The 13,172-nt window shown below is 43.2% G+C and overlaps 1 protein-coding gene across 1 annotated transcript in view; it reads left to right on the top strand.

The window, feature by feature from the left end:
* Window positions 1–10,918: 10,918 nt before the first annotated feature.
* Fam149a (family with sequence similarity 149 member A) overlaps window positions 10,919–13,172 on the top strand; it is a 35,858-nt gene continuing 33,604 nt past the window's right edge. Inside the window, exon 1 of the mRNA XM_075986633.1 lies at window positions 10,919–11,951. Within this exon, the coding sequence (XP_075842748.1) occupies window positions 11,368–11,951 (584 nt within the window). The 5' untranslated portion in view covers window positions 10,919–11,367. The remainder of the gene's footprint in view (window positions 11,952–13,172) is intronic.

Here is a 13,172-nt window from a genome sequence, read left to right as displayed (position 1 = left end):
GGATGAATAGCATCAAGGCAGACTACATGGCAGACAGAAAACAGCAACTGCATGGCAACCACAGGCTGATGCAATAGATTGGATCGCAGCAGAATGCCACATGGCCACTGGAAACCACAGAGAGTAACATGGCCAGTGGAGATGACTGCTAACTGTCCTTTGCTTCTTTATAATCTGGTCTCCAGTTGTTAGCCAGTCCTGAAGAATTGTCTGTTTTCATTGTTCATTGGGTGCCATGACTCATCTGAAAATCCCACTTGAGGACAGAAAAATCCTATCCCAGTAATTCCTGTCTTCCGTCCACCTTAGTTCATGAGTAATCTCCTCCTTTACCTTGACCATATGATGCACTGTCTACACACCCAGCAGACGTGTGCACTCTGAGAATGCACTTGTGCCTTAAGCATGCACTTCTGTTCTATGATAAGGCTCCCAAACCCTTCTTTTGTGTCTCTAGAGTCTTTCCCAGTCTGTTTGAGAGCCAGGGAACACTGGGTAGGAGTCTCCCTCTCACCCATCTCTCTCTCTCTCTCTCTCTCTCTCTCTCTCTCTCTCTCTCTCTCTCTCTCTCTTTCTCTGAGGAAACTTCATCCTTACCCCTTATCAACTCTTAGTTCTAAAGGAGTCTACACAGTCTGAGCCTACAGACATCCATAGCATGACTCTATGGAGAAAGATTTTAATTTTCACAATATCCTCCACCATTACTTTTTAATAATTATTTCTTCCGCATTTTAGGTGAGATTTGTTTTTTAGTGCAACAGCCTCCTCTAATTGGGCATCATAAAGGAAACATAATACTTTTTAAACACAATAAATACAACTACCTCTCATCTTGGTAATATTGTATGTGCTGTTTATCAGAATGTTTTACTCTTCACTTACATATTTTTAAATTGTTTTTATAAATTATCATTGATTTATAGGAGGCAGAAAACATTTTTGCTTTTATTTTCCTGTCTGCTTTAAGATGGCTGATGAAATGGCTAAATTTAAACTGAATTAAAATATAATTACTATTGCATAATATTTAATAGATTAAGACATAGAGAGCAACTTGTTTAAACAAATACAAATAAAACTTAAAATAGGTGTGGAAATTCTGACTTGCATTTGACCTGCACAGGAAGCAACATCCCAAATGTCTGTGTGCTATCCTTTATAATTGTCCTCAGGAGGAGACTTCATCGTCCCTTGGGTTTAAGACAAAGGGATTGAAGAAACGGATGTTTGTCTGACCTCTTATTCAGTTTCCATACAAGACTTGTCTTGTTTAATTCTCTCAGGTTCCCACCATGCAATCCTCACTCCAGCTTCTTGTTTGCAAAACAAAACTCACCTGGATCTATGTGGAGTTTAAATTAATTCCAAGTATTTAGGTTTTGCATAAAAATGATATCCTTTTGAATTGAGCTAAAAAAATAATAGGATAAATTTGTGAGTGAAGATGAGATCATTTAAATGCCGTTTATTTAACAATGTCTCATCATTTAAGCAAATACCTCAGGTTTTGCTTATGTAATGTAAATAATGCTGACCATTAGAAGATATAAATAAAAGTGTCCTAAAATCTCTAGAAATGGGAAGCAGATAAGTAATTGTCTGGGTCTAGGGCCTAGGATCAGGAATCGACTTCAAACCTTTCTCTCTCTCTCTCTCTCTCTCTCTCTCTCTCTCTCTCTCTCTCTCTCTCTCTCTCTGTGTGTGTGTGTGTGTGTGTTTCTTTCTCTTTGTCTCTCTTTCTCTGTCTCTCTCTTCATTGTCTTCTTCAGGAATTCTGGAAAACAAATGACTTCATCACTGAATCAGTTTTTAGAGCAAGAATATTTTGTCCGTGTTAAGTTACTCTAATCATAGATACAGAGGATCTCCATATAGCTGAATAAATTATGACTCCACTCACCGCAGTAATAAAGTAAGCACAGTTGTGGGAACCTCCCTGTATTATTTACTCTTCCCGTTGCTGTAACAAAATATATGGCAAAATCAACTTAAAGATGATAGGGCCTATTATGTTTTGGGGTGGGGTACAGTCCATCATAATGGAGAAGGCACAGAGATAATAGGGTTTACTGTGTTGGGGGTGGGGTACAGTCCATCCTAACGGAGAAGGCTTGGAGATGATAGGGTTTACTATGGTTGGGGATGGGGTACAGTCCATCATAACGGAGAAGGCACAGAGGCAGGTGTGTGAGGCAGCTGGTTTCATTGTACCCAGTCAGGAAGCAGAGAGAATGAACACTGGCCCTTAGTTCACCTTTTCCTTTTTACCGTTTTATTTAGTGAGGACTGCAGTTCATGGGATAGTGTCAGCCGCATTCAGGGTGGGGCTTCCTTATTGATTTACATCTCTCTGGAAATACCCAAACAGATATGCCCAGAAGTGTGTCTTGTAGGTGATTGCAAGTCTAGTTAAATTGGCAATGAAGATTAATGGTCATATTTGGAAAGAAGGTGCTGGAAAGAATCTAGTATAGGAATAGGTCTTGTCATGAGTAGCTTTAAGAAGAGGAGAATGGAGCAAGGGTAAAGTAATTGCCTAAGAAACAGCAGTCAGATAACCAAGAGAGGAGAGCCTACTTGAGAGTGATGCAGTGACCTTATTGTCTGGACTAAGAATCTATAACATGATCAGGCTGTATTTAATGTTACAAGATAGAGTGAGCTTGCCTGAAGTTGGTGTATCTGTGTATGTCCAATAGCAGAATAATAATAGCCTTTCGTTGAGTGTCAAGATAGCTTCTGATTATTCAGGGGCTTCTTGTAGTGAATACTTGGTTGCAAGTGTCAGAAACTCAAGAGTTGTTTAGAACAAAGTAGATGTGTGTCGTATATCCAAGCTAGGAAAGGACAGGTGTTTCGTGTTCAAAGATGGCTAGAATTCAGAAGAGGTGGTGCACATCTTTAATCCCAGTACTTGGGAGGCAGAAGCAAGGAGGCCAACCTGGTCTACAGTATTGCAAGTTCCAGATGAGCCAGGGTTACATAATAAAGAGAAACAACAAACACAGATAGAAGTAGAGACTCAAACACTACCCCATCTAGCATTTACTTTTCAATCTGTGTTGGTGTCATGGATGTGTACCTCTGGGATCATGGATAAGCAGTGTTGATATAACAAAATGTCTGAGGCTGGGTAATTTTTAGCATAATATTTCATTAAGTTTTTGAGAATTTCATACTGTGATAACTATTATTGGTTGTCAACTTGACTATAGCTGGAATGAACTATAATCTAGATAAGGAGGGCACACTTGTGATTCAGATCTTGAGGCAAGATGACAATGCCTTTAATCCAGACCTTGAGGCAGGAAGGCGCACCTTTAATCTGGGCCATAACTTCTGCTGGAAACTTATATAGGGACAATGCCCAAAAGAAGGAATCATTCTTCTCCCCATTGCCCTTGCCTTGCCAGCACATCCAGAAGATTAGCTGGGACACCCATTTTCATGGGACTGAGCAGCTACTAGATTCTTGGACTTTCCATTTACAGCTTGTCATTGTTGGATTAGTTGGACTGTAGCCTGTAGGTCATTTCAATAAATTCCTACATATGTTATTAATTCTGTGTATTCTGTGACTCTAGAGCTCTCTAATACACATACTTTTATAGAATGTATTTTGATCCTATTCATGCTTCCATTCCTCCCAGATATACTTCTAACTCCTTCCCAACTTTCTCTGTTTTTATAACCTACTGAGTCCAAGAATACAGTCTATATACTAATAGGTATCTAGTCATCTGTTGGAGCATGGTTGACCTACCAGGGGACACACACTTAAAAAAAACTGGCTCTCCCTTTCCCAGAAGACATCGAATGTAGCTATCTCTAGCTCCTCAGGTGGAGGGCCTGATAAGCCCCTCTCTCCTCTGTGCTGGAATGTGGACTCGTTTGATCTTGTATGGGCCTTGTGCAGTCAAGCACAACACACTGCAATGTCACTAATGCAGTGGTCCTGTTGTGTTGAGAAGACACCGTTTTGTTTCAGCCCTCCCTGACATTTGATCATCTTTTCTCCCCCTCTTCTGATATGGTCCCTAAGCTTTGGAGGGAGAGAGTATGTGTTATAAATGTCCCATGACTGATGACTCCACTGACACTTAATCTCTGCACTTTGATCAGTATGCATTTCTGTGTTAATCTTTATCTACTGCACAGAGTTCTCTGCCATATCTGAGAGCTGCACTAGCCTATGGGCTAGTGCAGAAAGAAAGAAATTTAGAGAGCACTTTGATACTAGGTCTATTTATCAAACTAACAGTAGCATTTGCACCCTGGGACCTCTGATCTCCCTGCTATGGGTTCTTTGCCAAAGTCTCAGCTCCAGGCACGTGTTTCTCCCTGTGGAATGGATCTTAAATCCAGTCAGAAAGTGGTTGTGTTCTAGTTTAATTTTGCTGCTGTGGTAAACACCGTGACCAAAAGCAACTTGGGTAGGAAAAGGTTTTATTTAAAACCACACTTTCGGATCACTGTCTATCACTGAAGAAAAACAAGTCAGGAATCCAGAGGCAGGATCCAGATGTCGGAATGAAACAGGCACTTAAGCAGTGACAATGGAGGAAGGCTACTGAGTCGCTCTGCCATGGCTCACTCAGCTTGCTTTCTTATCTATACTAGGACTACCTGCCAAAGGATGGCAATACCCACAGTAGACTGGACCTTCCACATCAATCATTAGTCAGGAAAATATCCCCACAGACATTCCCACATGCCAACGGATTGCCTCCACTGAGTTCTTTCTTCCAGAGTAGCTCTGGATTGTGTCAAGCTGAGAAAAACTAACCAGTACAATTTGGTTATCCCCATAATAGCAATGCCACTATTTTGCTCATAGGCAAATCTTAGCACACAGTCATTGTTGTAGCTGACAACATTGCTGAGTGAGTCTGTTGGTGACTTTTCTCCCCCAACAGCCCATAATACTCTCTGGTACTATGCACTAAAGGCTGTATATGTTTAAAGGAAAAAAATTATGACTTCTGATTTGGGTGGTTGAAAAATACAAACATCATGACATCAGCGTTGATTAGGGATTATGATTAGGGATCTTCTATCACAGCAATGGTAAAGAAAGAAACTAGAAGGTTCTGCTGGAGCCAATTGTGTAGAATGACCTTGCGGTTATCTGATATAATTCCACGAGGCAGCATCAGTCCATTCACAGTGGTAGAGCTCTCATGCCCTAATTTCCTCCTACTAGAACCCACTTTCTTGGGGGTCCCACTTAAAAACTACTACACCAGAAACCCAAACTTTCAGCACAAAGAGGTTCAGAACAGAAACTGTTTTCCAACCACAGTACTCAGCAAGGATGAATGTTTTCCTAGTCCAGGTTTTCAAACCTCGGGGAAAGACTCTAATTGGCCTGTAGTAGGCAGCATCCACGAGAGCCGTGTGGATAGGGTGGCAGGAAGATAGCCTCTAAAGTAAGTGCAGTTTCCCAGAAAGGGGAGCCATGTTGTCATGTTGATCTGCAGGCAGCAGCCGGAGTAACTGTATCACACCGAGTGAAGCTTGAACTCAAAGCCCACCCCTCCAACAAGGCCACTCCCACTCCAACAAAGCCACGCCTCCCAAACGTCCCACTCCCTCTGACGGCCATTTTCTTTCAAACCACAACAACACTAAAGGGAGTCTTCTCAGGTTCACCCAGCTAACTCTAGCCTGGCGGTAATAAGGAAAGCATAACTTTCTGCAGAGGGAGCGTTGTGCACTTCCGCAGCTAGAATCTGTGTCACCCTACAGGAAACGCTTGTGAGTGACAGGAGAACACCTGAGGGCAAGTTCCTTCAGCTTCAGGCTATAAGGCTAGTAGAAGCAGCAGCAGCAGGAGGAGGAGGAGGAGGAGGAGGAGGAGGAGGAGGAGGAGGAAGAGCAGGAGGAGGAGGAGGGGGACATCAGAGCTGACTTTTAGGAAAGGTAGGATAACTGAGCCATTTGACAAATGGTTGGAGTTGACCCTGTTTACACAGAACATATCATTTAGTAGGGCTTTTTCACAACTTCATGGAAATCATCTCTCTACCTTGTTTTTCTTTTTAATTGTAGCTTATTCAGTTTCTCCTTCTTTTTTGATTAAACGTGCAGTTCTAAGAGTGAGTTAAGATGTCCAGGTACCATCTTCTCCTAGAATCCTTTTGAATCACACCTGTTCTTTGGAAGATACATTAGCTAGACTTTAACATTGGGCGAGATTGACACACACACTGTTGTTAGTGCAAGAAACCACCCAACCCTGGCTACATTTTACCTTGGGTGTGTGTCACTTTGGAGGCACTGGGACCGTGCCTTCCCCCTTTATCTCCCACCCCTGAAAATAACCATTCTGTGTCACAGGCTTAAAGAGCTGTTTTGCTCAGCCTGTTTTGGCAGAAAATGATCTCAGGTGGAAAAACATTAAGCCAAGTGAGATGGCCCTTCCTTGGAGAAACTGTTTCCTAAGCAGTTGTAGGAAACAGAGTCCCTGTGACTTTGCTGATAACAGTTCAATCTGGCAGCTCAATGATTCTATGGTCTCTTCTGATGTCACCCATCTCGGGTGGCTTCTGTGACACTATATGCTCTTGAGGGTTGTTCTCCTCTATCCTGTCCCAGTCTAGAGGGGAGTAGAGCCAGCAGGATGGTCCCATCTCCACATAGTCACTTGTTAGGGATACTGGTGGCATCTCAGCACACTGAGAGAGTATATAAGAGAGAGATGATGCTTGTGGGGTACTCCAAGGCTATGTCCAGGGTGCCAGGTTTCCTGTTGGTCATGGCCTAGTGGATCTTAACACTGTACCTTTGAATACATCCCAGAAGGTGTCACAGCACACACGTCAAACTTTAAGGATAGAATCAGCAGTTTTATGCCATCTTTCACAATCCTTTTATTCTTACCTCATTTTATTTATTTAATAAATTTTTTTCTGTTTTCTGTTTTTCTAAATTCACTCTTGTCCGACTGGAGTCATGCGGCTATGACTTGGCTGTGTTTCTGAAGAGTCTAAGTATTCAGAAACCTGCTCCACAAGAGAACAGTATTAAGAGATACAGTGACACATTTAAGAGGCAGGGTCCTGGCAGAAGGTCCTTAGGTCAGGCTTTCAAAAGGGACTAAAGTAGTTCTTATCTGACTCTTTTGTGGTTCTATATAGAGGGTATTTATGAAACCAGACGAGCTCCCTGTGCTCTCTGATTCCTGGCTCAAAAGGGAGCCTTCCTCCATAGAAATTCTTCCAACCACCATCTTCACGACACAAGCACCTCCACCATGTCATTTTGACTCCCAGTCTTCAAAACTATGAGTGAAATAATCTTTTCCCTGCAAAACGATCCCATCTCAGTTAACTAACGTTTGAGAAGCTCCTGGGAGGAAGCGAAGAAGCATATGAACACAGCAGCTATTTTTGACCCCACAGAAATACTATGTGTACCATGGCCCGTGTCGTCTAGAAGTGTGATAGTTGAATTTGAGAAGATTTGAGGCCAGCATTTGAAAGGATGCAGAAATGCTCCTGGTATGAGTGATGTGGACAGAGAGTAACGAGAGCTGTGAATTAGTGGTTTCCCGGCTCATCTGATAATAGCAGACCATCAGCTACCCACTGCTTGAGTAACAGTTTCTCAGGAGAAGGACCATCTCACTTGGCTCGGTGCTTGTTTTGGAGTTTTCTCAGTGCATCAGGCTGAATGCATCTTGAAGGTGCTTTCACCTGCAGCAGCTCCTGCTTATTTCCCACACAGTGAATGCCTCTGCCTCCCTAGCTCTGTGATGCTTAGACTGTTGAAGCAGCAATCGGAGCAGCAGGGGAACCCTCCTCTGATGCTTGGGGATGCAGCTGGTCATGCTAATCAGGAAGGGCTGTGATCTAGTTCTTGACAATGAGGCCTGAATGAAAGTTAGCTTAAGAAACTTCTGGAAAGTATTTTACTCCTCAAAAGACAGAGTAAACTAAATCTTCCTCGTGTTTTAAATGTACCTATTGAGGGAAAGGTGGCTGGTGTTGTAACACCCTGACAGTGTGGGAACAAAAAGGAGAGAAAGATTTTAAGTCTCTGGTGACATGGATAACTTACTTCAACCATCCCAGAACCAACAAAGGAGAGGTTTCCTGTCATGTGGGTGACTTAAGTACATGGTGCTCAGAGCTGTGTAGATAAGGACTTTCTCTATGACATGGGACCCAGTGTACCTGGATGGCTGGCTTGCTGGTCTGGTCCTTTGTCCCTTCTACTACATTGTATCTACTGAGGCATCCAGTGTATATTGTGATCCACAAGTAATTTCTGTCTTAATACAGCTTGTTGATGACCCCAAATGTGTTTGTTCCTTGTTAATTTAATAGTTTACCCTTAGTAGAACACACAGCCTTTAATCAAATATTAAGAAAATTATCCCAGGGCTTTGCTAAAGTTTGCATTTGATGTTATTATTATGGAAAATAGACACATTTATTGAAAGCAGTCAATTTGTACGAAAATGAATCAACTTAGAAGTGAATGTAGAGCTAGAGAGATGGCTCAGAGGTTAAAAGCATTGGCTGCTCTTCCAGACGTCCTGAGTTCAATTCCCAGCAACCACACGGTGGCTCACAACCATCTGTACTGAGATCTCCTCCTCTGGCGTGCAGGCATACATCAAGGCAGAATGTTGTATATACAATAAATAAATAAATCTTTAAAAAAAAATTAAGAAGTGAATGTAGCTGTGTTTCCTTACAGTTCTTTGTCTCTGGGTATTCTCTGTCACCTGGTGTCACAAAAGAAAAGTTAGCCAAATAAAAGTCACCAGCTAAGCTCCATTTAACGCTCTCTACCCCAAAAAGAGCTGTAACTCCCAGAAGATGTTCCTATTTGAGATAGGCACTTCATAAACAAATTAATTTCTCTTGTTTGTTTTGATCAAATGTCAAATTTCCGGAACATGAAACTTTTTCCTAGAAGTACCATTATAATTTCCTAGTACTTTTTCAGTGCCGTTAGCTAAGCATCAGAAGAAAAATAGAATCAAACACTTTGCCCTTCCTAACAGTCTGTCTAAAGTGAGAACAGTCCCAGAACCCAAATGATATTTGCTTTTATTGCATTATTCTTGAAATAATGGCTTCAGGCAGAGCACCATGGTCCACCACCTAAGGCTCACATCATGAAAACTGCATGCTGCTGGTAATTAAGGATTAGCCTGGTAGCATCTCACATCTGTCTGAAAAGCTGTTGATGGATGAACAATGGGTGTAAAAGACTCAGTGTCTTGCTTAGAAGGGTTTGCTCTGCTTGCAATTACAGGTCGTTTTCAAAAGCGGTACCTGCAAACAAAAGGATCAGTCATTCATCCATTGTCCCTTTTTCATGAAGTTAGCTTTTCTGAAAGCCATACCCACCAGTTAACTGATGATGGTACTTCCTACAATACCACCTCCCTTCCAATTGCTTTAGCTCTGGATTAGAGACCATTGTTATCATCACTTGAATTTATAGCCAGTTGTTTAGAGCCTATATACCCACTGAATGCTCTTCTAGAATTACAAGTAAAATAGTGCGATTGTGAGGGGTTCCTCTCCAATTAATTAAAACCCTAATTATTTCCTAGGGTTATCATAAGAAATTACCATTACTGGATGGTTTATAATAGCACGCGTCTGCAGGCTACAACCCTACGCTGGGTATCTGCAGAGCTGTGATACCTTGGAAATCTACAAGTCAGGATTTTTCTCTTCCTCTTCCATCCTGGACAGTAATTTTCAGTTATGGTGGTGTTCTACACCTCTGTCACCACAGGGCTGGGGTGTTCTTTTCCAAGCGACTGACCTCAAACCATTTTTTCTTCACAGTAAATCATCCTATTTGATTAGAGTCCATGCAAATGACCTTATCTGAACTTGAATATACTATAGTCCTGTCAACCAGCTTTTCATTTTATGGTTTCAATTGAGGTCAACTGTGATCAGAAATATTACTGTAGTATAAATAGAAATTATATGAGTATATGTATGCAATATATAATTAATATATTATATCTATCAACTATCTATCTCTATCTCTATCTCTATCTCTATATCTATATCTATATCTATATCTATATATACCTGGAAGTAGTGGGTTTCTGGTAGCATGTCCTCGGGAGTTGTCTTGCTAGGATCCCTTTGATTATCTGTTTTCTTGCTACCAAGAGGCAGTGCCATTCTTCCAAATGTTCCTACAGATGCTGCCTCGTCTCAGGCCAAAATGATGAAACCCAAGCAACCATGACCTGACACTCTGAAACAAAACAGTATTCCCCTCCTTTAAAGGACTTCTTTAAAAAATTGACATAGTAACAGCAATTAAAGAAGCAAAGCAGACTAGTAGGCTAAAAACATGAATCAGAAGACCGCTTGTTATCTTGCTAAAGACTAAAGTATACAGAGGTCAAAGCTGAACACTCCTCATATCAATGAATAAACTCTATCTACGGCTTTTGCAAAACCTGCACTCAACACAGACCACACCCTGATGCAGGTTTGAACGTACATACTCGACGTTTCATATATATTCTATTAAAAGAAGTGAAACACCATCCACATAAGCTCTTTTGATATGCCCAGTGATAACCAGAAAATAATCTTGGGGAAAGGGAAGTGGACCCATTTCAAGCATCTTTCCTCAAATTGCCTTCTTGCTCACCCTCCCCACACAGAAGAATAGACTATGAGCGTAATGCATTTGTCCTTGGCAAACGGAATGAACATTCTGGAATGGATGCTTATGCTTGCAGGGATTATGTTCAATGCCCTAGCTCCCAGTCACTCTGAAGCTGTAAGGATGACTGAGAAATTTGAAACTGTTTCTTTAAGGCGGGAGTCAAGGAGGGGAGCTGGTGTTTCTATTGTGGTTGCAGCCCAGGCTACAGTCTGGAGTCCAATTAGCAGAGAGCTTAGCAGGGGTTTTGTTTAGCTTAGCAACCGCCTGTGCTGCCCCAGGGGCCAGCCAGGGAGGGAATCTCCAGTGAGCTCAGGCCATAATCTGTGCACTAAACACTAGTCTTCTTTATCTCCATGACCCTGGTCCCTTAGAGGTCTCAATACACTGTGGGACAAAAAGGATTGCTACTTGCAAAGGGTGACCTGACTCTCGTGTCTTGGTTGCCACCTTTCACAGCTTCAGCAATCTGTGGATCCACTGAGGAGGATCTGTCAGACACCCGAGGAGCTAAACAGGTGCTTGTCGTGGAGAAAGAAGCCTCAAGGGCACTGTGTACCAGGACCCCAGGACCCTGCTCGTCCCCAGGGCTGCCTGGTCCAGATCGCTGCTGGTGGTGGTGGATGGAGCCCTGCAGCCCGGCATCTGGTGTCTTTGACTTTCCGGTGGTGGCAGCAACGTTGGCCTCTCCAGGACCAAGGCATGAAGGTCGCTGTGTTGGACCTGGGGTCTCTCTTTGCCAAGATTTTCAAGACCTCGGCATCCTCTGCGCCCCCCAGCCACCCTGGAGGCTCCACCGCCACAGGATCAGTGGTCTCTGACTCCAGCGAAGCAGCGACATTGACTCTGCTCCCATCTCTGCCTCCAGACATTACGGCCTCACGGGAGCCCTCCACACCTCTGCACTCTGCCTTGCATCCCAGGAGCTCCGCAGTCACCCGCAGGGTGGAAGCAGTAGGGTGCCCGGGGTCTCTGCCTGGCAGCCCAGGAGCATCCAGACCGCCGTTCCTAGGCCTTGGTAGTGGCTCTGCGGGCTCCATGGCATCAGTGGCTTTGCCCAGCCCAGGCACCGTCTGGGCGACCCTGCCCTCTGTTACCGTCCCTGTGGGCAGCAATAGCAGTGCAACCTCCAGTCCAAGGACCCCTCGCCAGCTGCTGGGTCCCGGAGAGCGAGAGCCCAGTGCGTGGATGGCCCAAGGACCTGTCCCCAAAACACTGTTTTTCACCCTGCCGGACATTGGGGAGGAGTGGGCCTCCGACAGCGACTCCCAGGAAGATCCAGAAGGGTGAGTCGCAGTCTGTCCATCTTCTTGATCCCCACCCTCTGCCTGCTACACATCTCTTCCCAGGTTCATTTCCTCCCATTCCAGACTTTCTGGTCTTTTCCATCACACTACAAGAAACTTTTCCGTAACATTCTCGGAGTAAACTTCTGTTAACGTGGGGAGGAAAAGAAGGGAGGGAGAGGACTGTATGCCAGGTCTCTGCTACAGAAGCTTTGAAATCTAGACTATGAGTTTTCGTGAGTTCTAGCACCGGTCCTTGTGACAGGGCTTTCTTCTAGCACCCGTCGTTGCGACAGGAGCTGCTCAGGTGACCCACTGTACACCATAGCAGCAACGGATGGATTTAGGAAATTGCCAAACAGCGCTTACATAGTGTCTAAGGATCAGCCAATGTTTTCCTGATCCCAAGTGACATCTAGTTAATTTACATATGCATCGCATCATCCCTCACAAAAGAGACCTGTGATGTTTAGGATTAAGTCTCCCTGAGGTCTAGAATTCCCTCTTGGGGCCTTGGGTTACTACAGAAACATGGGCTGACTTCACCATAAATGGGAATTGGAGGCTACTTTCCTCAGCAAATGTGCGCGCGCAGGCGCGCGCGCGCGCGCGCACACACACACACACACAGGTCCCTTTTAAAATCAAAAGCACAATGAACACATCATTCTGACAAAAAAATCAAGACTCTAGAATTACAGTGGATTCTATTTTTTTTTAGTGAGAAGAGCATATTGCTGTTTTTAAGTGCTTACAATTATTATTTTTTTTTTGTCGTTTTGAATGCTTATAAAAGAAAAGTAAAATCCCAGATCCCATCAGCTCCTTTTCAGCCAGGTTTCGGCATGAAGAGTTGGGTGGCATAGCTCAAGGTATTTGCCATCGTCAACTAACAAGGTCCCTACTAAATCAAGACTGATTCTAACTTCTTCACAGTATAAATAGGTACAGTTTCACAAAGGTGCCTGACATCCTGGTCAATGCTTAAGCCAGTAATTGTGCCACAGTAAGTTAAACTAAGTCATTCATTTGAAATACTATGTTACAAAATTTGTTTGCCAACCAATCCCCACCCTGAAGGAAAAACAGTTGCACTTGGAAAGCTGCTCCAATTACCTAAGGAATTAAAGCCTTTGTTATTAGCAACTGGTCCTTAACAGTCATACAATTAATGTTTCATGAGCAAACAGACCTATGCAGTGACCTTAAACTTGAGGCTTG

This window comes from Microtus pennsylvanicus, chromosome 9 (genome assembly GCF_037038515.1).
Source record: "Microtus pennsylvanicus isolate mMicPen1 chromosome 9, mMicPen1.hap1, whole genome shotgun sequence".
Taxonomy (NCBI): domain Eukaryota; kingdom Metazoa; phylum Chordata; class Mammalia; order Rodentia; family Cricetidae; genus Microtus; species Microtus pennsylvanicus.
Note: the sequence above shows the minus strand (reverse complement) of the source record. Positions and strands in the feature narration are given on the sequence as shown.